Consider the following 26844-nt stretch of genomic DNA (forward strand, 5'->3'; position numbering starts at 1 on the left):
TCAATCATTCGTCATTATGCTGAATCACTTCAGTCTAACGTCACCGAGGCAACTTTAGCGTCAAGATGGCGGCAGCTTTCACATCCGGAGATGGAGAAGTCAAATAAAACGACGGGAACTTTAAGAATCTGTTGTTTGTTATTTATATCTCATCTAATACGTCACTGAACAGGTTATTCTTTTTGAAAACGGACGGTTCAAAACGTGGTACGACACAATGTATCCTTTCTAGACCGCGCCAACCAATTTAAACTCTATAACTATAACTCTAGATATAGAAGATGAATGAGAAAACTGTGTACTCTTCTGTTATTGTTATTTTGATTTTGAAAGAGTACATTTTTTCTTTTTTTTCCCCCCGTACATACAAAACTTAGGATTAAAGAATTTAAAATTGAAGAGCGTTTATCATTTGTATTAATTTTGTTGACATGGCTTGGTCTGACGAGGATGTGCGTAAAATCTCTCTTCTCTTACTCTTAGACTTCAAATCAAAATCAAAGAGAATTGTCACCATATAGAATATGACTCCTTGGTTGATACAATGCCTGATTTTCATCAGGTCAACCAATTTTTCTTCCAACTCACTTCTATTTTCTAATTTTTGATGCAATTTTTTTAAAGACTTCATTTTTTCATAAATACGGATTGAAGAAAATCATCTTTTATTTTAATTTTACTTTAATTCCTTGATCTGACAAGAACATAGGAGGTATTGTATTGATGGGAAAATTGTCTTTTTTTAATTCAAGGTGGGGGCGTTTGCCTTTTATAGACATTAATAAATTTGTTTAAGTCTATGTCATACATTCAATTTTTTCAGCTTGTGTCGTATAGTGATATAAATATAGCGCACCTTGGATACAGTGAGCGTTACTTCATATTGGCATTGTCTAGTACACCATTTTCACGATATAATGTACTAACAATCAGGGTGTTGAGGTAGGGTTGGAGCATTGCAGTGGTGTGACTCAGTATGCCAGTGATACTTACGGTGATAACACAATGATTTTCTCTCTCTATGTGTGGCTCTATGCCCGTCATTGGGGGCCTAGGTGCGTATGTTAATCATTGCAAAAGAAGACAAGCCATGAGGTGTGAAGAAGATTACATTGTTTACTAGATGATGCAAGCAGTGAGGGGGTGGGGTGGGGGTGGGTGAGGGGATGAGGTTGAGAGATGACTTATTAATTATAACATTTTAAAACCAGTCAAGAAGGGATGCAGGTAATCATATATGAGAGTTGAATGAAGAGCCAATGACCAACATCGTGATTCTTGTGGAAATGCAACAATGGGGGGGGGGGGGGGGGGGGGGCAGAGATTATCCCTTTTTTAACTTACCATCTTTAAGTATTATTTACAATCTCTTGTATATTAATGTCAAAAGTGACAGCTCCAATTCAAAGAAAAATGGCTTACTTATAATGAAAATTGACTTCCAGTCCCGTTGACCTCATTATAAATGTGGCTCCTGTACGTCACTTTTTTCTTCAGAGCAGGTTATTTTCTGTGTCAGTCTGTTATTTGACATAAATGAATGAAGTCCACTCACATTGGAAGGAGGATCTTAAAATTTATATACAGTTGTAACCTACTAATTTTGTGTGTAATGTAATAGGCCAATCTGAAAGCATGAATGAAAGCATGAAAAAGGTTGAGATGGTGCAAAGAACAGCTGCCTTTTTCGTTTTTGGAAATTTTGACAGAAGACACAGCATTGAAACCATGCTAACCAACCTTCAATAGGCATGGTGAGGCCCATGAATACATAAGAGTATGATGAATGGACCAGAGAGAAGGCACGTCCCTACAATGTTAAAATGAGTATTTCTCCTGTTTATAAAGGGTATACCAGTTACGCTTTCACTCTCCAGTGTGTATTGTCATTATTTGATCATAGACAGTGCCATTTAACAAAACTATGAATGAATTTTTTAAAATCAAGTGCCAATATGAAAACACTGCACAAGAACTCAGATACACAAATATAATTTTGATTTTAATTAAAATCCATGCGATATTGCTTATGGGTTTTGAGTCCGAAATTTTTATTTAAGTGCACCAAAATTTATAATCACACTTAAAATTAGTAGATCCACATCATTAAAAACAAAAAAAAAAAAACAAAACAAAAAACAACTAGGTAGTAACTGCTATAATATCAAATTTGGACTGATGTTTAGAAAAACAACTGATTTTTCAAATGAAAATAATAAAGTGAAAGAGCTGCTATTGTTTTCCCCACTACTCCCAACATATAAATGTATCCATAATTGCCACTATTGGACACGGCTTTGTCTGATATCAGTTAGCCTCCACTGATCTTAGACAGGTAGCTAAAAGGGAAAGTTAATGGACCCTTGAGAGTTTCATCCACTCATAATTCAGTGATAAACTTCTTTTACTGTGGTTCCATATTAACTAGCACTGATTCCAGGTAGTGTTGTAAACATGTTCTGATTGGTCGGTAATGAAGTGATCTTATTGGGAGGGAAAAAAATAGTTTTTTATTGGTTAAGAGTACGAGATGATGATCGTGTATTGGTATCTATTGCCAATTATTGTTACAACAATGTTGCTAAACAGGGTTTTTCCTAAAATATATGACCCTATTTTGGGTTTGTTATTACTACTACTAATAACATAAAGCGAAAAAAATCAGGACCAGAGGTCAATGTCGCTTTCCAAAGGTGTCGTTATTCAGAGGTTGCGCTGTAGTTTCTTTCATACATCAGAGGCCATGAATTAAACGTTTGAGCCCTTTTAAAACTTTATTATTGATGCAATTTGATTGTATTTTCTGGTTGAGGAACTATTTACAAAATTTTGATCAAAATGAGGCATTTAGGGTATTATATAGATTGTAGTTGTAGTACTTAACATTGATCATAACCTATAAATCGACTAAAAATAGTGACGGAAAATAAGTATAAATAATTCAAGATCTATTTGCATGAGGCACTCCTAAAAAATCCATCAACACGAATCACTCATGTTGTTAAAATGTGTGATTTGTACTGCCGCCATGCCATAACCACTTTACTGGGGTAAAAATTAAAATGCAAAACATAGAATTGATTAACCTTTATTTCCACAAACTAATATGTCTTAATGATAACTCACAAGGATAAGTATAGAAATGATTATTATTACTAGTCAAAGCACAAAACTGTCACTTTAATTATTACTTCATTATCATTTGTATATTTACTGATATACGTCTCAGGAAGACAAGTTCTTATCATGTGATCAAAATGGGTTTCTTTTGTGACTAGTATTTTTATTTATTTTTAAAAAATTCCAAACACAAGGTAACAAAAATCCCTGACATGTTGATAAATGTGTTGAAATGATAATGAAGAAGTAAGAAGTGTAAGGATTCTAATATCCAAGCTATTATAATTCCATGCTCATCACATGCAGGAGTTAACGGCCAATTAAAATGAGTTGATAGGTATTTTCAGTTAGTTTACATAACATTCTTATTTGATTGTTTGTAGATTCCTTTTCCTTTTTATTTCAGACTTAAGCTGTTATTTCTGAAGAATACATTAAGAGGTAATCCCCATTTTAATGAAGATGGCTGCTTCATGGGGGAAGAAAGCCCTGAACCGAATTGATCGATCCCAATTTGAAAATGATGAACTTCTACAATCTCTGGGCAATCAGTTAAATGTTGATTTCACCAGCTATGACCAATGGAAGAGGAAAGACAGGGTCATGCGGCCCATGCCTCCAAAGAAAAAAGCAGGTGAGAGACTTGTGCTGTATTGAGAACCATTTTAAGTTAACTACCATAACTGCTACTCGCTAAAACATGTTTTTTATATTTATTATTGTTTTAATTGGTTTTTTTTTTTGGGGGGGGGGGGGGGGGGGGGGGGGGGGGGGGGGAAGGGAGGACGCAGCTGGTTCTGTTCAGTCACGTCATACACATCTATTGTTGCCATTGGCTTGAGACACCTTGTAAAGTGCTCTAATCATATTAAGTGGATGCTGCAATATTTTAAAAAGAAGTTCAAGCTCATCTGCTCGATATTGTAACTATTCTAGAATTAATCACTTTAGTTTTTTTTAAAATTAAATTATATTAATATTTGTAATAATGATATCAATACTCTATTTAAAACCTATCTCCTAAAACATTTGAAAGAGATAAATAAGCATTATGGTAGATATTTAAGAGTGGAAAACACATTGATGTTTTCTTATTGAGCAAGAGCACATTTTTCATGGTTATTATGTGGGATTGCTGAGTAATACAGTGACTTTTCTTCAAAGTCACGCTTCATTATAATTATATAGATTAAAAAAAAAAAATTATTATTATTATTATTATTATTATTATTATTATTATTATTATTATTATTATTATTATTATTATTATTATTATTATTATCATTATCATTATATATTATTATTATTATTATTATTATTATTATTATTATTATTATTATTATTATTATTATTATTATTATTATTATTATTATTATTCATTATTATATATTATTATTATTATTATTATTATTATTATTATTATTATTATTATTATTATTATTATTATTATTATTATTATTATCAATATTATTCATCTTAGAGCCTCAGTCTGTTTTCAAAGTGGGGTTATTGCAAAGATCCAATTCAGCCTCTTCAATGCCAGCGCCAATTCCGAGAGGAAGACGAGCACAGGCAAAACTTGAAGAGGAGCGGAGACGGAAGCAGGAAATACTGAACATTCTAGAGGTTACAAAATTTTGTATATCTAACTTCTCTTTCTTTATATCCAAAGTCAAAATACATATGGTAATTTGTTTGTCTCCCTTGAAAATCACTTATAATGTGAGCTCAGGAATAATGAGAATCTATGTTTTGGATGGGGATTCTCATTATAAACGAGCTCCACTGTAAAGGAATAAGACACAAAAAAAAGGAATGGAGCCCGCTGTGTTTGGAAATTAATCAGAAAAATGAATATGACATGCGATTTTGATGATGGAATTAATTTTTATCATGTTTGTTTTATACAATGAGATGGCCATGTACTCTTATACTTCTATACACACATGTAAGCTTAATTAACCTTACGTTATACATTCATTTCTTTTTCTTATCATATTTTTAAAATTTTAATCTTTTTTTTGGTACGATTTCCATTCTTTATATCAGATGTTTCTATTTCATTTGGTTTTGCATTATAGTTTATGTGGAAATCTTAGTGAGACATCATTATTTTATTTTGACAGCTCAAGATTCAGAAATCTCGTCAAGCAACAGAAATGTATAGACGGAGGGCCAAAGAACTGTATCCTTTAAAAATTAAGAATATTTTTGGAAGAATTTGTATCATAAGTCTTTAATGATTTGTCTATTTTTTTTTTAAATCAGATTTTCAAAAGTGCGTTTGTCTGTTTAAAAATAACAACAAAAACTTGAGCATTTATGTAGCGTAATATCTACTAAACATGCTCAAAGTGCTTTACAAGGGGTCCCATGCCAACAGAAACACTTAACATGTAGAACGGGACATAATGCCTTGTTACAATTTTATTTCATCAGATACAATGCTATTAACGACCAGGTACTCATTTTACACCTGTTTTGTTAATTGCTTTTTGTTTTGGCTATTTTTTTTCAACATTTTTGTTGCATTTTTTTGAGAAATGGAAATGTGACTTAAACTAAATAATATGGACGTCAGTGTGAATGACTGTTAATGGTTTTTATTTTAATTTAATTTATTTATTTATTTATATTTTTTTTTGCACAACTTGTTTACCCTTAGCTATTTCTTTATAGAGTCGACATTAATATTGCTTTGGCCAAAGGGATTGAGGAGAAAGAGAAAGATACACATGTTGAGGTTAAAAAACTACTCCGGAAATACGAAAAATTCAGGGTAAGATTTAAAGTAGCCATTACACAATGCATTTATATATTTTTTAAAACACGAGCTTTTATATAGCACAATATCCACACAATGTGCTCAAAGCGCTTTACAAAAGGTCCCTGACCAACAGCAGCACTGAACATGTAGAACGAGACATTTATCAAATCATTCTATTTCATTTGCAAGACTGAAGTAAAAAAAACAAAAAACAAAAATCTAATATTGTACAATTAAAAAAGCAATGATAAGTTTTTGTTCAAATCTTGAAAATGTTTTCATCAATAAAACATGCACTTTAAGAAAAGATTTGGGTTATATTTTTTTTACCTTGGTAAATTTTAAAAGACAGACTTACCGAAAGAACAATTAAAATGTCATGTTATTATTAGAATATGCCCCTCCTCCCCCATCTTCGGCCCTTTTTTTCATATATATATATATATATATATATATATATATATATATATATATATATATATATATATATATACAATAACCCTTGACAATGACATAGTTTCTGCTTTTTTATGAGAAATGATGGGACAATTTTTTGTGCAATGTTTTCTCTGCTAAAGCAGTGAGTCTCATTTTACTCATCATATTAACCCACTGACAACCTATGCTTTTGCACTAAGTCATGATGTGGGTATTTTTAGATTATATGGTTTAAAAAATGATCATAACTTTTTAAATCATTGCAATCTTGTCTACAATTTTAAAAATATAAAATGCACAATTTGATAAATTTACAATGCAATTGATAGAATGCGCCTATCTTTAATTCTTTTGTTAAAATTGGAGTTAAACGATCTTAAGTAAAATTGACTATTGTTGCTGTATCAGAGAGAGCCATCTTCTGATGATCACAACGACAGAGAGTGTGAGATTATAGTCCGTTCCACAACATGTGCACATGCGTTGATGTGGATATCTTCACAACCTTTTGATGGTTTGTTAGTGACGTTAAGCCGATTTTTTTGCATCAGTTACAGCACCATACTTTTGGACTTTTTTTCATTACATTATATTAAAAAAAAACAAAAAACGAAGGGTCTGTGATGAGTGAACATTTGGATGGGTTTACAGTAACAATATTATACACAGTGAATTTTGTCTTTATTTTGATCACTGAAATCCCCACAGGCTTGACCAGGGGTTTACTTTTCACGAGATTCACGTGCACTACTCACTAATATTACCACCCTGGGTTCAAAATGACACAGAAAATTGTACCCTTTGTGCACACTTGACATAAACAATTGTTATATATAATTAATAGTTGAAAGCCAGAGGCTTAGCTTCCTGTGTTGTAATTTCTACATTCACAAAAACTGATAACATATGGATTAAACATGCAAATCTGTCACCATGAGGAAAATTTACAAGTATTTCTCCAGAGAGGCGAAGCGCGGAGTTCTTTTTTATGGCATGCAACAAATAGCAATACTATTAATAGTGGGCACTTAACCAGGAACTTAGAGTGGAGAAGTCAAACTAATAATTCTGTCATTTTAATAATGCAACTCCTATTTAAAAACTGTGGTTCCTTTGAAATGTTATACTGTACAAATCTTACATGGAATCTGTTTGGTATTAAAGAAATTTAGATTCAATGATGTTTCACATATTACATTCAAAGCGCCCCCCAGTGAATATAATTCAAGAATGGAAAACATGTAGCGTACTCAATGGGTGACCTGTGGGTTTTTGTGACATGTGTTGTGCAAACTTTATGAGTTCTCTTGCTCAACAGTTGGTCGGGGTTTATGTCTTTGTGAAAGGCATTTATTCTCATCTTATAGGAGGATCCCCTGGTTTTTGACATCAATGTCTTTGTCCAAAAAATGTATAAACACCTAATGGGCTGCTTGTATAGTCCAATATATTACATTTCCGTTGTCTACCAAGACGATATATATGCTGTTTTCAAAGCTGTTCAGTACTATTTAAATGATATCTATTATTACACTATTTGAAACAACCCAAAATATTTTGCTAAGCTACACCACTGAATGCAACTATGTTATGATTATTTCTCCATGGGAAAGAGAATCAACACACCATTACTGTAAACATGAAAAAGTGAGAAAACTGTTTGTTCTATCACTATCGGTATTCAAAATTCATAGCATCACCTAAATATAAGCATGCATGAAAAAAATGACGGCAACACATTACGTAACCTTGGAGGAATTAGTGATATTCCGTGCGCACAGGACTTGGAACAGACAATAGTACTGCGGAAATTCCTATAATTTAGTTTATGTCAGACAAATGTCACAAATTGTTCTGTCTCTGAAATTTCTAAGTTCATTTAATTGTATTTAATCTCTCATAAAATTGAAATGTCACAGCGTATTTATTGAAATTATGACATTTACAACTTTCACCATTAGACAAACAATTTTTCAAATTTTATTTTATTCCAGGGGGGAATTGCAACTCTCAACGCCAATTTTACAAAAGAATTGTCTGAAGCTCAAATTGATTTGGACAGAAGTAAAGCATCTGTGGATTCAAAATTAGAAGGTTGTGTTTTTATTAGTTGTATGTATATAAATTTCAATGATTTAAATTATGAGGTTATTGAATAAAGGTCCAGAATGTAGTCTAAAATTCATGACTTCTATAAATCGAGTTATTAACATTGTTTTTGTTTCATCACCTATACCTGTCGAGAGAAAAGACTTTTTTGGTGATCAATAATGCAATATTAAGCCATATATAAGCAGGCTTAAAAAAAGAAAAAGAAATTCAACTCCCCCCTCTTATACCCTAAAATGTTGAACTATAGATTTTTGGCATAACCTTTTCATGGTTTAAAATGTCTTTTTAGGTTTGCAGAAACAACTGGATCAAATGGAACAGAAATTAAAAGCCAAACAAGGAGAACTGAACGTGTTGCACAGTTACAAAGTGGGTTTTATAGATTTTTTTAATAATGAAAAAGATGTCTTTTATGAAAATCCAAATTATGTTAACTAGGCTGCCTGGTCCTCTTTTACTGTCCACTAGTCTGCTAGAGATTGTGGACTGTAAGAAAAATATAATTAAATACTCAATAAGAAACAATAAGAAACATTTCGGGCTCAAAGCACTCTTCAGCCAACATTAAAAACAATAAAAAGGTATTAGGATACAGGAGAAGATGTTTAAATATCGCATTATTGATTTTGTTGTTGGCAAATGAAGGGTTTTGAGCTCTAACGTTCCTTATTAAGTGTTTTGTCCTTTTATGAAGCTTTTTTGTTCGTATTTGTTTAAGGTTCTTGGGTTGTAAAATTAACAAAATTGCATGTAAAATCTTCTTCTAGACTCTATACACGTTATGAATAGGCTTCTCCTCTTGTCTTCCTATATTTTAAGTACCGTTTGAAATGAATTTTATATGGTGTTTTGTACTTTTATTAAGCTTTATGTTCATTTTTGCAAAGTGTTCTTGGGTTGTAAATTTCTTGTTCCCCTTTATATTGTCCATTTTTGACCTATAATATTCATTTTTGGTGAATACCTTTGTGAAAATAATTAATTAGAGGGAAAAGGGAGGGGAGTAGAATAGAAGCAAGGAATATTGGAATGGAGAGAGAGAGAGAGAGAGAGAGAGAGAGAGAGAGAGAGAGAGAGAGAGAGAGAGAGAGAGAGAGAGAAAGAGGTAGAGAGGGGGAGTATAGTGCTATAAAGGTAGAAGCGATATCTTTCAAGGTGTTGGGGTGCATAATACCGTAGAAGTGATTAATGCTCACTTGATTCTTTCTGATCGACTTACTCTGATCAACCATGGTTACAAAAACTTGTGTGTGTTGGCTATTATTGTTGGTTACTTTTACTGGCGAGTTTTACTTTAAGACATACAATATATGCACAGGGATTTTGTATGTTGTCTTGTGTTTTGAAAAGATGTGTATGAAATAGTTTCAGACAAAGCAGAAAGGAAAATACAAGAAAAATCATCCATTATGGGATGGATTTTCTTCTTGTATCTTTCTTTCAGCTTTGTCTGGCACTGTTTCATACACATTTTTCAGATCTTTATTTTACGCCAGGAACCTGGTCCCTAATTTGTGGTTCACTTTCAAATCATTTATTAATAGGACAAAGAGTATCCTGTGAAAGCAATGATGATTTCCAATCTTCATACAGAATTAGAAGTTGTCAAAAATTCAAATCAGGTAAGAATTTATCAAATTTTTAATCTTCAATGAGTATTTATCTATTTTTCAATGAAAATGATTCAAATAGCTGAAAAAAAAGAAAGCTCTTGCCATTTTAAAATCTAGAAGCATTGGTTTTAGAGATTTAAGCATTACAGTTACAAATAGTCAATTATATATCTAAACTTACTTTTACATATTCATTTTCATCTGATAATTCAATCCAAAATATGATGTTCAATGTTTGTATTATGTCAATAAATATTGAATATCCCACTTTGCTCTGAGTATTGTTTTCTTTTTATATCTGTGTAGTCTTCGATTGCTGTTTTTTAAAAAGGATTTTTGTTTGTTTGTGTGTTTTGTATTTTTGTTTGTCTGTTTGTCTATCTTTCATTTTTTTAAATATTTGAGCTGCTAATTGCTTGTTTAAGTACTTCTGATTTTATCAAGATTAGGAAATATGTTTTAGAGTGTTATATGTACTAGTTTTATTTAGAAGTCTTACTCAAAAACATTTATTAATTTCCTTTACCAGGAAGATCAAGAGGAGTTAGAACATATCATCAACACAGAGCTGGGAAAATATGACAAGGAGAGAATACGATTATCCAATGAAATTACACGAAAAGTCACAGAGGTAATCTTTGTGTTATTTTTGCCTACTTTCCTATTGTGTGTAAATCAGCTTTCAGATATATATATATATATTATTGTAATATCAATATTAGCACGGATTACTAATGAACATCATTTTCATTTCTCAACTTTTTATAAGAAAATGGTTTATAATGGAAAAGCAAAATATTTGATTTTAAAAATTTAAAAAGAACTGAAAAAAAAAATCCAAAAAGATAAAAAAGAAAATATGACACATTGTCTTGTTATCGACAATTGCCCTTTCCATTATGAATAGGCGATATAAAACAGTTTTAAAAATTAAATGTTGTCATTTGTCATGAAAGTTGATTCGTGAGTAGAATCCTCTGAAGGATATCCAGATTTTAAAAAAATCTTTACTCTTTTTTAATTTAATCATTTATTGCTAGACTAAACAAAGGGTAGCAAGCAATTACTACTGTCCGTTTCACGCCCTAGAAACAGGGATAAACTCTGGCCCAGGGGTCCAATTTTTCTGAAAGACTACTTACTACTTACCGAACTTACACATATTATCTTACCTTGCTCATGTGTGATTAAGTATCTTATTGTAGGTTGTGATAGATATTCTAAAAGTTATATGGGAAAAAAAATGGCTGCTTAATAATCCGGCAACTTGATATTGATATTTAGTTCCATGCCACCTTCTGGTGGACATGAATATTTTGAAGTACATGTAGCATGATGTCAATCTTAAAAAAGCGCTTGTAAATGGCATTATTCATTTTAAAATTTGTATTTATATTTTTTTATTTCTCCTTCTAGCAAGCAGTCGCTATGATGCACCCAAGTCTTAAAGATATGGCTCTTCAAAATATTGTCATGAAAAAGGTATTTTTACCATTATCATTACAAACCGTGTCATGATTACAGAATAGTTTATCAGAACGTTTTCTTCTGAGAAAACGGAAGTGAAACTCTGTTTAGAATTTTCAAGGATCTTGATTTAATGCAAAGAGTAGACCTTATTTTTAAATTTTTTTTTAAATATTTGCTGGGGGAAATGCAATAAAATCTAATATAACTTCTTTATTGTGGAAAGTATGTCAACGGCCATCTTTAACAGAGGAAAGTATTTATTTCCTCATCTTTAACAGTGGAAAGTATGGATCCGCCCATCTTTAACTATAACAATTTTAAAACTTATTAAATTTGTCCCACATCCTTGAAATGTTTTGAGCATTCCGTGTTGTACAGCTACATAATCTTATTTCATTTGTATTGACAGGCTATGTTCAGATATATGGAATTGGATACGTTAATATTTTACTTCATAGTTTGATAAACAACCTGAAGTTTTGTTTTGGTTCATATTTGAATTTTTTTTTCTCTTGGATCAAAATTATAAATACACAATTTATATTAAAAATATAATATGATTGATAAAAAATCAATATAACCTAAAATGTGTTTTAACAGAGTAAAATTATTTGCACAAACACCTCTCATGTGATCTACAAGTTCAAAATTTATTAGATGTTTTCCATATTCTGTAAAATATCTTTTGACAATCTGTGTTTTGCTATCATGTGATCTTTACTCCATTGGTCAATAGATTATCTATTATAAAAAAAACTTTCTCTTACAAAATCATTGAAAGTCTTTGTTTTATTGTGTCATATTTTTAATGTATTAATTTTTGAGCCATAAAACAAACAACAAACAAAAACCAGGAAAGAAGTAGAATTGACTTACAAATTATCAATATCATCATCATCATCATCGTCATCATCATCATCATCATCATCATCATCATAACCACCACCACCATCATTATAGTCATAATTCACACAACTTATGCACAACTCTTTCCAGCTATGCATATTGTACGAAATTATTTTTGTTGCTATTTTAGGAAATTGAGTTCCACATCCAACAACAAGACGACTTGATAAATGCCAATAAAGAACTGGAAGCAGAAGTAAATGAGCTTCTCCGCCATCCTAAAACAAACCTAAGATTACAGATGTTCCCTGAGTTCTTCCCTCAAAGGGGAAAGTAAGTTTATGATTATGCACCTCTTATGCGATTACTTTGATGAGTGTTACAATTGGCCTTATTTTGTAAGCGATATTGAGCTTAGTCAGTGAGATGATGGCTGACAATGATTGAGAAACTCTAGCTTTGCTAATCCGTCAGTCAATAAGAAACTTTACACATTTACAAATTTCCCCAGTAAACTCAGTTGTAAATGAGTACCTAGCTATGGACAGTGAGATCGCTAGTGTATGAGCGCTTGTTCAAAGGGTGCGACCATGTTACGTGTACTGTTTGAAATTAAAATTTAGCCCATTCGATCCACATGTGAAAGTTAAGCATATATGATCTACAGGGAGAAATGAATTTAACGTTGTTAAGCTCATTAAGCATAGTGAAATCATGTAAATGAGCTATATAAATAATATTAGTATATTATAGGAATGTCATAAGTATTTACATATACATTTCTTAAGTGGAAAATTATTTTAAAGTTTGGAAAATGTCTATTACTATTTTAATTTTACATGCTAAATGAGAAGAAAAAAGAAGAAAAACAGAAAAAAGAAGAAGAAGAAGAAGAAGAAGAAGAAGAAGAAGAAGAAGAAGAAGAAGAAGAAGAAGAAGAAGAAGAAGAAGAAGAAGAAGAAGAAGAAGAAGAAGAAGAAGGAGGAGGAGGAGGAGGAGGAGGAGGAGGAGGAGGAGGGGGGAGGAGGAGTAGAAGAAGAAGAAGAATTGCTTTCTCTCAGCTAAAGATTCCTGTCAGGACCAGGGGGAAAAACAATCTAGCAGAAGAAAGAGAGCAACGTGAATTGGAAAAACAAATATAGTGGGAAAGAAGACAGAGCAAGTGACCTTTTCCCCCCAGTCAAAAGACCTCACCCGTATTCATACACACAACACATAAGAACACAGACAAAGACATACACTCACACACACACACACACACACACACGCACACACAAAAGATATATTATTTGACACATTTAGACAATACTTATAATTATAATACAATTTAAAGTCATGGTCATTTGTAGAAGATAAGAAAACAAAGGTTATGTTTACACAATTTGTGGACAGCAAACTTTTAAACAATATTATACGCTCTCTGCTAATTAATGCGCGTTTTTGCACTATTTTTTTTCTCTTCCAGATGTACACCAGATATGGATGTTGTGTTGGATATTCCAACCCAGAAGCTGCTGCCAATATAAATCATTTTGCTCAAATATTCAACTATTTTTATTATGCAAAGAGATGACTGTTTATTATCTTTACAAAATACAATCGCGTCCATGCATTTGAACATTTTCATTCCAGACAATTTGGATGACAATTCATTCAAATCATTGAATTCCCAACCAAAGTGAAATTTTGAATTACTATGATGACTATGACAGTTTTTTTATCTAGTGTATTTAATAAAGTAAAACGTAATACTGTAAAATGTTTTTAACCATAGCCGAGAAATTGCAGTTTAAAAAAACAACAAACAATTTCCTCTCTCTCTCTCTCTCTCTCTCTCTCTCTCTCTCTCTCTCTCTCTCTCTCTCTCTCTCTCTCTCTCTCTCTCTCTCTCTCTCCCTCTCTCTCTCTCTCTAACATTTACTGACAGAGCGATTTCCACTAAATATGCTCAAAGCGCTTTAATAGGAGTTCTGAGACAACAGAAACATTTAACATGTAGGATGAAACATCTCTATGGCTCTATTAGAATTTTGTTGATGACATTTGTTACCAGCTAGGTACACATTTTAAACCTGAGTGCATGTGATTAAAAAGCTTTTTCCAAAGACAACTTTGCAACACCCAGAGCAGGACTCAAACCAGGGACCTACTGGTCTATAGGCTTGTATCATACCACATGAATACAAAGCTGCACAGTCTAGTGTCAGTTTAATCGTAGTCTTATTATAATTTTCTTTAATGAGGTTATATCACAGTTTAGACGTGGTCACATGATATTCATTCTGTGTCGGCTGTGTGCTTGCTTGCGATTGTGTGAATTTACAGTAAATAAAGTGACTGGTTTTGGAAAACATGATTCATTTCATTTGAGGAAATCTAGGACAGAAGTTGCAATTTTCATACATTTTTATTTTGATCTGTCCATTGAAGCCGACTATCGATAATAACTCTATGTATTTTTGCATGTTTAGTTTCTCTAAGAATTTTGTCATGGAGCTCAGGCTCAGTTTTGTTTTTCATTTTCAAAACCTGGCATTTATCCCGGATGGAATTCCTTTCTCCATTTCTCTTCCCATAGTCGCAAAGTATTGTGGTATCAAGACCTTTTTGCACATTTTCTATCATTTTCTAAAGCCAGATATTTCATTTGTCCCTGATATTTATTCTTACTTATGCCATTGTTATTGTTAATGTGACCCAATGCATCAATCTGGTATTATTTTGGAATTTTAAAAATCGAGGATAAAGTCAAAATGACAAGAATTATGAACATTAAAAAAAAAAAGTTTATGAAGCAAAACTCACTTCAAATCTTGAAGGTAAGCTTTAAAATAACGAATTTTGAGCAACAATCAAGTTCTTTCCAACATAACACTGTTTTGAGACAGTTGGTAAAAAATGTTAATTTATTTCTACCATGCTTTGTGATCATGGAAAAAAAAAATAATAATGAATGTTTCCACTGTTTAGTGTCACATTCCTTCATTTCACCTCTCTGTTTTCGTTTCCTTTTTTTCCCCATGATTATAAATGAATAAATGAAAATTGACATTAATCTAGAGCATTTACAGGGATTCACTGTGGTCAATGTGTTTCACGATGTTTCATTTTTTCCCCCAGTCAGCTATATGGAACCACATTTCAATATCATGCATTGGCAGTCACCTTCATCTGTTTTGTATTAGCACCTTTAGATTATCAGTCTTTGCTTATAGCTAGGTACACATTCACACTGAAGTCAGATATGTGTGTAAAGTGTCTAACTCCAAGTTACTAACAACGCCCAATGTCACTTGCTTTTCTAACAAGATGAGAAATCATACAGCTAAGCCATCGATGTCTCACAGTCAAGTGACCTTAGTGTGGTCAGCCACTAGAAAATCTGGCTCCATTTTATTGCATCCCTGTGTTAGCAACTTCATATATATTACCCCACTTGACTCAGGTATGGATCAATACATGGTTGGAAGGTAATGACGGTTTTTGTAAGAGGGCTACAGCAGGCGACTTGTACGACATATGAAGATCATTTTTCTCCATTTCATTTGCATTAGGCTTTGTGAGTGCGCTGGATATGATAAAACCACGAAAAAGAGTTCAGGTATTATGTTGGGGTGAATCAAAAAATGAAAATTAACTCGGAAAAAGAAACTTTGATATGGGACAATATCAAATAAATGTATTAAAAGCGCTTTACAAAGGGTCAATGAAAAGGCATTGGATGGAAACAATGCAAAAAAAAAAAAAAAGAATGTTTCGGGTGCAAACCCTTCATCAGCTAAACAAAAGACAGGGTAATGTTTAAAACAAATAATCAAAATGTAGGGATGATGAAGGTTTGCACCTAGATGTTCATTCTTACACTGTTTCCACCTGAAGCGTCTCCACTTCCCCCGTAGTAGTAGCAGTAGTAGTAGTAGTAGTAATAATAATAATAATAATAATAATAATAATAATAATAATAATAATAATAATAATAATAATAATAATAATAATAATAATGATGATGATGGTGGTGGTGATGGTGATGATGGTGGTGGTGATGATGATGATGATGATGATGATGATGATGATGATGATGATGATGATGATGATGATATTAATAATATCAAGGTGACGCTCAATTGAAATATATCATGTTTTTAAATTCTGAGACAATTTAACATTGTTGTAATGGACAATATTTTCCTTTGGTTTGAGACAACTGCACCTGTAACTGAGAGTATTTCCATTACAATAATGAACTCAAATCGACGTGCGCTTATTTGCAGGTCTAATATCCCAATTTCTTATGGGCTCATTGTTTAATGGAAATATCAATTAATGACGCAACAGGTTGTCCATAACAACAATGTTAAACTAGGCCAATAAGTGGGTTCGGATGTCAGACCTGCGTATATGTAAACGTCGGCTCAAATATATATGCACATATTAGCAGGTATGATACCTGTACGCAATTATGGGCTTGATTTAACATTGTTATAATGGACATTTTTTTTTTTGCGTTGGTTTGAGAGTATTTCCATTACAACAATGAGCCCAAAACAAAGAGGGTTATCAGACCTGCAAATTAGTGCACGTCGGCCCTAATCAATGTAGGTTATCAGATCTGAAAATGATACCTATCTCGCCTGAGTAGGGAAAGTAACTTCAGAGATCTGATTATTGGTCGTAATTTGAGAATAGTCTCCCTTGTTATGATTATGTTTATCGATTTTCTTGAGCTGCAGACGACAAAAATACAGAATTCGATGAAAACATCTTTTAAACATTGTTGTGTGTATAGTTCTGATCAAGAAGGGAATAATTTTTTCTGAATTATAAGGCAATGATCTTGTGAAAACTGATATCAAAGAAGGTGAGTATCTTATTTAGTTTTCATATCAATCCTCTCTTACTTGAGAGTCAGTTTGAGTTTGAGTCAAGAGAGCACAATCTCCATTCATTTCCTCAAAACTTTTCTCTCTTTTTTTTTTGTGTGTGTTTTTTTGTTTGTTTGTTGTAAACCAGTTCTGATTGCACATAAAGTCTAATACACTGATCTAAAGCTCATGTGTGCATGTATAATTCCAATCTTTTCATTATCCAAGTGTCTGTGTTTGGTCAGCTTTGGCTGACATAGACCTAACTTCGAGACAGAGTAACAATGATTGACAATGATACAGTTACAATATTAAAACAAATGGCTACGTTCACGGCTCCCTGAAATACCCACAAGCCAACTAATAGACTAGATATCTAACTATAAATGAAAATACGAGAACCAGACAGTCCGATTTCCAAACGTTCAACATCCCGCGATCAAATGTCGATAGCAGTATAATAGACTTCCATTTTTTTTTTTTGGGAGGCCTTCCGAAAGCTCCTCGTGCTAAGGGAAACAACCCAAATATTTCCTCAACTAACCCTAGAAAAAATAAAACCTAGCACCTTTAACTAACCCTACAATTTCCACTCAATCTATCAAGGTTTGTTCTAGAGTTTTTAAAGTGCTATTATTATATAATTGACAAATTGAATAAATGGGAGGCCTTCCGAAAGCTCCTACATCCCCAGTATTCTTTGTTTTTTAAAAATAATGTTCTAGAAGGGGGTTTGGGAGGGGGAGACTTTAAAAAAAAAGTTTCCTCCCTCCCAAACCCCCTACTAGAGAACATTATAAAAAACAAAGAATACTGGGAATGTAGGAGCTTTCGGAAGGCCTCCCGAATAAATTAACGCCTATCAAAAGATCCACGGTGAAAATGCTACTTGAAAGAGATGCTAGACCGAGGAGCTTTCGGAAGGCCTCCCCTTTTCCCCCCCGAGCACCACCTGTTTGTGGAATAGCCAGATTCAAATACAGTGCAACCTCGGGATAAGCACACCCCTGAAAAACGTTTATTTTCCCTCCCATTGAGATTGTTACCGACCAATCAGTACACATTACTATACTGTGTAGAATCAACAGTAGACTAGTTCATAAGGAACCACAGCCTTAACCTTCCCTTTTAGCTACTTATCTGAGATCAGTGGAAGTTAACTGATATCAGGCAAAGCCATGTCCAATTGTGGCAATTATATGGAACATATATGTTGGAGTAGTGGGTGAAACAATAACTGCCTCTTTCACTTTATTATTTTCATTTGAAAACTCAGTTGTTTTCTAAACATCAGTCCGAATTTGATGTTCTTGTAGTTAATACCTATTTTGTTTGTTTTTTATTATGTTTTTGTTTTGTTTTGTATGCTTTTAATATCGCAAGATGTTGATCTACTAATTTTAAGTGCTTGTAAATTTTAATGCACTTAAATTTAAATTAAAAATTCAGATATTCAAAAATCATCAGCTTAGAATCGCTTAGAATTCAATTACATCAAGACTAGATGTGTGCATCTATGTTCTTGTGCTGTATTATTATATTGACACTTGATTTTCTTGATTTATTCTTTGTTTTTTTTTTTGTTAAATGGCGTTCGAGCACTGTTTACGATCAAAACAATGACAATACAGATTGGAGAATGAAAGCATAACCGTTATACCCTTTGTAAACAGGAGATAAATACGCATTCTATCATTGTTGGGACGTGTCTTCTCTCAGGCACTGGTCGGTACATTGCACCGTTATGTATTCACGGGTCTCATCACACCCCCTTCTTCCGCCATCTTGAAAACTCTGGAATAATAACACCCCGGGATAATAATTTTCTGATCCCTGGCAATGTCGTTATCCAGGGGCTGCAGTGTAAATTACTGAGCAGCATCCAGTACCTTGTAGCATTGCAATACGTACAATTTTGAAAGTTGTCTTTTAATGTGTTATTGTTATTGTTATTATCTACAATAAAGCCCAGTTACAAAGAGTCCATCAATTAGTTTTTAAGAAAAGAAGGAACAGGAGAAGAAGAAGAAAAAAATGAATAAGAAAAAGACGAAGAAGAACCAAAATAAAAATTCAAGCAACATTTATGATATACAACCCAAGGGGCTTAGAAAAAAATTATCAAGGCATTTCAATATTTTAGACCCAGTGGGAAAAATACAAATGAATTAAAACACAAGATTGAAATTGAATGGTTTTATTTTGCAATTTGGTCAAGTTTGCTCCTGAACCAATAGTTGTATGGTGGTACAGGAAAATCATGTATAACACATACGACCAGAAAAGCTTCGACAAGGCAAAAATATTTTGGGCTAATACTCCAAATCAAGTATTATTATTAGTGGTAGTAGCAGCAGCAGAAGCAACAGTAGTACTTTTAGTAGTAGTAGTTGTAGTTTGAGTTTGAGTTTGAGTTTGAGTCAAGAGAGCACAATCTCCATTCATTTCCTCAAAACTTTTCTCTCTTTTTTTTTTGTGTGTGTTTTTTTGTTTGTTTGTTGTAAACCAGTTCTGATTGCACATAAAGTCTAATACACTGATCTAAAGCTCATGTGTGCATGTATAATTCCAATCTTTTCATTATCAAAGTGTCTGTGTTTGGTCAGCTTTGGCTGACATAGACCTAACTTCGAGACAGAGTAACAATGATTGACAATGATACAGTTACAATATTAAAACAAATGGCTACGTTCACGGCTCCCTGAAATACCCACAAGCCAACTAATAGACTAGATATCTAACTATAAATGAAAATACGAGAACCAGACAGTCCGATTAATAGTGGTAGTAGTAGTAGTAGTAGTAGTAGTAGTAGTAGTAGTAGTAGTAGTAGTAGTATTAGTAGTAGTAGTCGGCGGCGGCGGATTGTCGTTGTCATAGTCGTCGTGGTAGTAGTAGTCATAGTGATAATGATACTGGTATGTAATTTAAGACAAAGATGATGGATGGCCGGGGAGTCGGAGGGGCAAGAGATAAAGGTAATATAATATTTAAATGAGGTCCAGTCTCGAGTTCATGCCGTGAGGTGACAGGGTTTAAGTATCAATTCTGCTTCCCTGTATTTTCTATGTTGTTTAGTGGTGTGACAGAATCGAAGGACTGCTACTGCCACTAATGATTATACTAATACCTATATCGCTTATATTTTGTATTTATTTCCAATTCCATTGTATTTATTTTCCAACTATAGTGTACACTTTATTTTATTTCACGTTCTATACTGCATTACGCAGTTCCTCCCCGCCTCCCCTCTTTTGACTTAATTAATTGCCCACCTTTTATAAATATCTATTGCTCTATTTTAATTTGTGCTTCCTTACAAAGGAGCATACCATTTTCTGCCCATTAATGTTTTTGTTTATTCATCTTAACAACGCCACTAACACTACGTCTCTACTAGTGTTTAATTCGTCCTGATAAAGGGGGAAACCCGAAACGTCAATTTTATCTGTTTTCATATATTATATTGAAGCTTACATTCAATTTCACATTTTTATTTATTTCTTCCAGCCTTGAGCAGAAACATTTACATTCATCACATGCTGTCAGCATGAGGTTCTATCATTGATTTTTATGAGCAGGGTTTGTCCTTTTCGTACCGTAACTATTCCATAATCTTTATTTATTATAGTTTGATATTTTCTGTCTTCATGTGTTCACCTATGGGCCTTCGCAATTTTGATCTGTAAATTGTAAATCGAAATTGTTCCCACTGACCAATGAATGTGCTGTCAAGCCAATTGAAACTGACCTGTCTTAATCTCTGTATGTTTCAAAAGCCATGTCAGCAGATGGTAACAGGCTAATCAGCATTGAGACCATCTTCTGTCTAATATTATTGTGAAGGTTGGTCTTAATTCTAATTAAATTGACTTCTATTGGAACTTCTTTGGAAAGGGTGAGGGGGGAGGATCTGCAGGAGGATGCAATTCTTCTCCAACCTCAGTGAGTCTTCTCCAACCTCCCTCAGTGAGTGGCAATAAAATGCTTTGGATGGCTGAAAACCGCGCTCTGAGCAATATCACCCTAAAGCGGCTGCCATATAAAAGTAGGATTCATTATTAACCACCCCCCCCCCCCCCCCCCCCCCCCCGTAAAAAAATTAATTGTTTCATTAAAAAAATTCAAAATATATATTCATGAAATAAAACTTTATCTACAGGACTCATTCAATGGTGTCATCCATCTCTCTCTCCCTCCCCCCCCCACTCTCTCTCTCTCTCTCTCTCTCTCTCTCTCTCTCTCTCTCTTTCTCTTTCTCTTCGTCTCTATCTATCTATCTATCTATCTATCTATCTATCTATCTATCTATCTATCTATCTATCTATCTATCTATCTATCTATCTAGCTCTCACTCTCTATCTCATCTTTCAGAAATGTGGAGAGAGAGAAACACACACACACACACACACACACACACACACACCCAGATGGAGAGAGAGAGAAAGAAAGAGAGAGAGAGAGAGAGAGAGAGAGAGAGAGAGAGAGAGAGAGAGAGAGAGAGAGAGAGAGAGAGAGAGAGAGAGAGAGAGGGGGGGGGGGGGGGGGGAAGAGAGATCTTTTGACTAAATAACAAAACAAACACGTTATTTTGTTGAACTTTTATAAACATTTTATGTTGCTGATGGTTTGCACTCGAAACGTCAACCGATTTATAATGTTTTAAAAAATCATTATTATCATTTCTAAATGGAGCCTCATCCATTTTCCTTTGTTCTTGCGTCTCTCCAAACTCTGGTTGGTGGATAACCAACACTTACGGCGGGGGCAAAGTTGGTTGCCTCTTGATCGGTCCACACCCTTTTTATCTCTTCTATTCCCATATACCATGTTATTTCCATGCCGCTTTGTGTTCTTGTTCTAGATTGAAACAATTTGGTTTCATCTGGGCCCTAGCTGGAGTCATTTGCTAGTAGGGAGGCAGTCAGACGGATTTATCTTTTTGAGAGGAGTGTTATTTTTACTTGAAAATCCATTCTCTCAAGTATATTATGTATATTTTACTTATTGATATAATGCACTTTGTAACCACCTGTGTGCGACCCTCTTGGCCGAAATTACTTACTTATCCTCTTGGTTCCTCAGTGGAACATAAGGCGTCAACAAACTTCCTCCAACATCTCTGTCCCGGGTCAGCCAGCTCAGCTCATTCCATGTCTTTCCAAAATCTTTCATCTCCTCTTCAACTGTCCTCCTCCAGGTGCCCAGTGGTCTGCCTCTTCCTCTTTCCCGGTGGGGACCATCTTAGTACTGTTTAGTCAGTCTGAAATTTTTGAGTCATTTCCACCATCTGTGCTTGACTTCATCCACAATGTTTTTCATTCTTGTGCGCCCGGAAATTTCTTTGTTGGTAATATGCTGTTGCCACCAAGTTTCAGGATTTTGCAGAGGTATCTTCGTTCAACCCATCTGGGGCGACGCTATCTTCTTGTTCATTCTCCAAGTTTCTGCTGCATATTGGAGAACAAGTGGACGTTGGATTGGTAGATCATTATTTTGGTGTTGGTATGCAAGGATGTTGATTTCCAAATACCCCCTGAGCCCATTAAAAGTAGAAGCTGCAAGTCCTATTCTAGTACTAACTCCTTTTTCAATGTTACTATCAGCTGAGATGTAACTACACAGGTATTTGAAGTGTTCCACCTCTTCCAGATCTGTGCCTGGGATTTTGACAATTTGTTTGCTCTTTGTCTTTACTTTCATGACTTTTGTTTTGCCTGGATGGATTTTGAGGTCTACACTTTTTGATTCCTCATCCACTCTTGATGTTTTTTCTAGAATGTCCTTCTGGGAATGCGACAGAAGTGCGATGCATCTGTGAAGTCGCAATCTTCAAGTCTCGTCGTCAATCCCATAACCAGTCCTCTTGCATGGTCGTTGGTCACTGTCCTCATTACCCAATCAATAACAACAAGAAAGATTGTAGGTGAGATTATACATCCTTTCCTGACTCCTGTCTGTATGCAAAACCATTCACTTTGTTTGTCATGGTGTACAGAGCACTGGTTGTCTGCTTACATATTCTTCAGTATGCTGATGACTTTCTTTGGGAATCCAGAAGCTGTAAGTATTTTCCAGAGTGATGGATGATGAAACTGTCAAAACCTTCTGAAAATCTATATAATTCACATACAAGGAAGAATTCCGCTCTATTGATTGTTCGACAATTGTTCTCAAGACAAAGATCTAGTCAGTGCATCCTCCTCCACTTCTGAAACCTGCCTGCTCCTCCCTGAGAATTATGTAAATGCCGTGTTTCAGACGTTGTAGAATGACTCTGCAAAATATTTTTACAGGGACAGAGAGTAAACTGATCCTTCTTCAATTTCTACATTTCGAAAGGTCACCTTTCTTGGGTAGTTTTATAATGACACCTCTTTTCCATGCTTCAGGAACTCTCTCTTCTTCCCGTACTTTATTGGACAATTAAAAACATTTTTTTTCAAAGGCCTTGACATTCGTTCTTGGATCGGCCTTCAACATAATATCTGCAGTAATTTTATCTTCGCCAGGCGCCTGTTCCCTTTTGTCTGTTTGATGGCTGTCTCTATTTCTTGGCAGGTGATGCGGCTGTTTCATTTCAATTCCATTCATTTCAGTTTCATTTATTGCCTTAAATTCGTAGAAAAATACGAGCATGTCTGGCTCCAAAGCCAAAAATTATAATATATTTTTTGTTTGTTTGTTTTTAAAATATTCAATATCACTTGTTTGAAGGGAAAAAATAGTGCAAGAGCTCATATTATTTTCAATACTGAGAAGATATATTGGAATCTGTTATGGGCAAACTGATAATTATAAAGTTAGGTATAGTGACTAATGTTTTGGACAGCAATTGTTTAGTATCTTCCCCCCCCCCCCCCCCCCCCCCCCCACACACACACACATACACATACACCCCACACGATAAACGATGAATATTATTTTTAATTCAACGTTGTCAGGTTTCGTGCTCTGTCCTCATAACTTCAATCACCTGGCTAACGTTAGAAAGCAGACTCTCGAGATTACTGGTTGTTCAACAAGTGCGTTTTTGCTCGTTTGCGTTTGACACACTAGGTGTTTGATGATAGCCGGATCGCTGAGTGAAAAACCAGCGCCGCCCCAAACTGAAGGTTGCTGCTACGTTGTGCGTGTTGTGTACTCAGCAAGTGCTCACTTACTCTCGTTCATAAGTATTTCACCTCCTCTTTAGATCTAAAGTTGCTTTTGGTTGTGGATGTGTTGTTTTCAGATTCAATAATCAGGTTGTGTGCTTCATATACATTTTTGGATAATATAAGCGGTAATTCCCCGGAGAAAGATTTACTTGCAAGTAAGTTTATAACATGTTTGTTTTGTTTTGCATTTTATTGAACGAGAGAGAGAGAGAGAGAGAGAGAGAGAGAGAGAGAGAGAGAGAGAGAGAGAGAGAGAGAGAGAGAGAGAGAGGGGTGCGGCTATGTGGTTGTCTTAAGGTCGGACCGCGAGGACCAGAGTTCAAGCCCCGCTCTGAGCGGCGTATAGTTGAGACATTGGAAACGGCTCTTTACTCTCATTCTCTTGCCGTACTCAGGTGTTCACTGAGCACCTGGCCTGTAAACAGTGTCGCCTCTGTCGGGAAATATTGTAATATCGCCTAACCTGTGTCATGTCTGACCCTAAATGTTAACTAATGCGCTGGCTAGGGACCCCTTGTAAAGAGCATTTAGCACATAATGAGTGAATATAGTTGCTCTATATAAATGTCAAGTTGTTTCTTTTTTAATTTATTATTTTTTAAAGGTAGATAGTTAGGGTAGATCGACAATAATAATAATAATAATAATAATAATAATAATAATAATAATAATAATAATAATAATAATAATAATAATAATGATAATAATAATAAAATAATAATAAACAATAATAATATAATAGGTAATAATAGATGATGAATTTAATTTTTATACTATATGATCTTCTTTCTTCCTTCTTCTCTCTTCTTCTTCTTCTCTCTTTCTTCTTCTCTTCTTTTCTTCTTCTTCTTCTTCTCTTCTTCTTCTTCTTTCTTCTTCTTCTTCTTCTTCTTCTTCTTCTTTCTTCTTCTTCTTCTTCTTCTTCTTCTTCTTCTTCTTCTTCTTTTCTCTTAGTATTATTGTTATTATTATATTATTATTATATTATTATTATTATTATTATTATTATTATTATTATTATTATTATTATTATTATTATTTTTATTTTTATATTATTATTATCATCGTTATTATTATGATGATGAGGATGATGATGATGATGATGATGATGATGATGATGATGATGATGATGATGATGATGATAATGATGATGATGATGATGATGATCATCATCATCATCATCATCATCATTATTATTATTATTATTATTATTATTATTATTATTATTATTATTATTATTATTATTATTATTATTATTATTATTGCTGCTGTTATAAAATGCATGTTTTTTTCTTTCTGTATTATGTCGGACTCACTGTCTGTCCATTTATATGTTGAAAAGGGTGGGGTTACATCTCCGGGGGATGTGTCACTATAGGACGAATCTGTTTGTCTTGGTGTGTTTATCGTTCTATGGGCTACATAATAGCATATTTCTTACTTTATTAATTGATCATAACGCTGAAGATGAGCTCATGTAGGTCAGAATCTATCTATCTATCTCTCTCTCTCTCTCTATCTCTCTCTCTCTCTCTCTCTCTCTCTCTCTCTCTCTCTCTCTCTCTCTCTCTCTCTCTCTCTTTGATCGTGAGCTAGTTAAATATTCATTCTGATGTGTTAGTCAATGTTGCTGTTATTGATGGTGATAGATGGGTAGGCAGACAGACAATAGATCGATAGATGGATAGACTGACTGACTGACAGACAGACAGACATACGTATATATACGTATATGATATAATATAGATAGACAGATAGAAATAGATACTAGATAGATAGAATATTCGGGTTGAAGTCCCGTTCTGTCGGCATTTCTGTTTTTTTTTTTTTCTTTTAAATTTTCGTTGAGTAAGAAATTTAGTCCTTATAGCTCACTTTACGGGCCTGCATTACGACTGGCGCCTGGATTATTTCCGTCTTTTCTCGTGATAGACTCTTCAGGAAAAAAAAATCACCTGACGATGAAAATATATAATTGATTAATTATTTTATTTATTTATTTTGGTCTTAATCGACATGAACTTATTTGCAGGTCTGATAACCCAAAATTTAATGGTTATGGGCCATGAGCACATGTTTTGCAGGTCTGGTAACCGGACGTAACCGGACGCGTTTTAACATTGTTGTAATGGAGAATAGTTTACGTTGTTACCATAACAATTTGGGTTATCAGACTTGCAAATAAGTACACGTTATTATGGACCCTTTGTTGTAACGGAAATACTCTCAAACCAAGAAGCAAAATATTTTCCATTACAACAATGTTAAATCGAGCCCATAATTGTGTTCGGTCATCGGAACTGAAAATATGTGCACGTCGAACGAAATCCATCGGTATATAAAGTTATTGTTTTCTGGCCAAATGAAAGAGAAGTACGGCTGTACACTATGCTTCTTTGCAGCGTGTCGTATAGAATCTACCATTAACCATCAAACACTTCTTCTGTATCAAGTTC

At 33.9% G+C, this 26844-nt stretch overlaps 2 protein-coding genes across 5 annotated transcripts in view; both read left to right on the forward strand.

Moving 5' to 3' along the window:
- Positions 1-39: 39 nt before the first annotated feature.
- On the forward strand, positions 40-16118 carry LOC144977301 (uncharacterized protein C20orf96-like). 2 transcript variants are annotated; one of them, XM_078922361.1, is made up of 12 exons: positions 40-207; positions 3527-3754; positions 4601-4746; positions 5247-5305; positions 5800-5899; positions 8320-8419; positions 8727-8806; positions 9982-10059; positions 10580-10681; positions 11467-11532; positions 12557-12699; positions 13832-16118. In XM_078922361.1, the coding sequence occupies exons 2-12, from the start codon at positions 3577-3579 to the stop codon at positions 13890-13892; spliced, it is 1113 nt and encodes a 370-aa protein (XP_078778487.1). In that variant the 5' UTR covers positions 40-207; positions 3527-3576; the 3' UTR covers positions 13893-16118. The 2 variants fall into 2 exon arrangements, with proteins under 2 accessions (XP_078778487.1, XP_078778486.1); XM_078922360.1 differs by having other exon boundaries at positions 55-172; positions 13832-14025.
- Positions 16119-17060: 942 nt separating this feature from the next.
- The window catches only part of LOC144977302 (CKLF-like MARVEL transmembrane domain-containing protein 4), a 27309-nt gene continuing 17525 nt past the window's right edge, over positions 17061-26844 (forward strand). The window contains exons 1-2 of one of the 3 annotated variants that reach the window (XM_078922364.1): positions 17070-17224; positions 23007-23154. The gene's annotated coding sequence lies outside the window, so the exon portion shown is untranslated. Of the gene's footprint in view, positions 17225-23006; positions 23155-24277; positions 24544-26844 lie in introns of those variants that run through there. The other 2 variants (XM_078922362.1, XM_078922363.1) reach the window with 2 other exon arrangements.

This window comes from Berghia stephanieae, chromosome 7, assembly GCF_034508935.2.
Source record: "Berghia stephanieae isolate SIO BIC M18660-M18661 chromosome 7, UCSD_Bste_1.3, whole genome shotgun sequence".
Taxonomy (NCBI): Eukaryota; Metazoa; Mollusca; class Gastropoda; order Nudibranchia; family Aeolidiidae; genus Berghia; species Berghia stephanieae.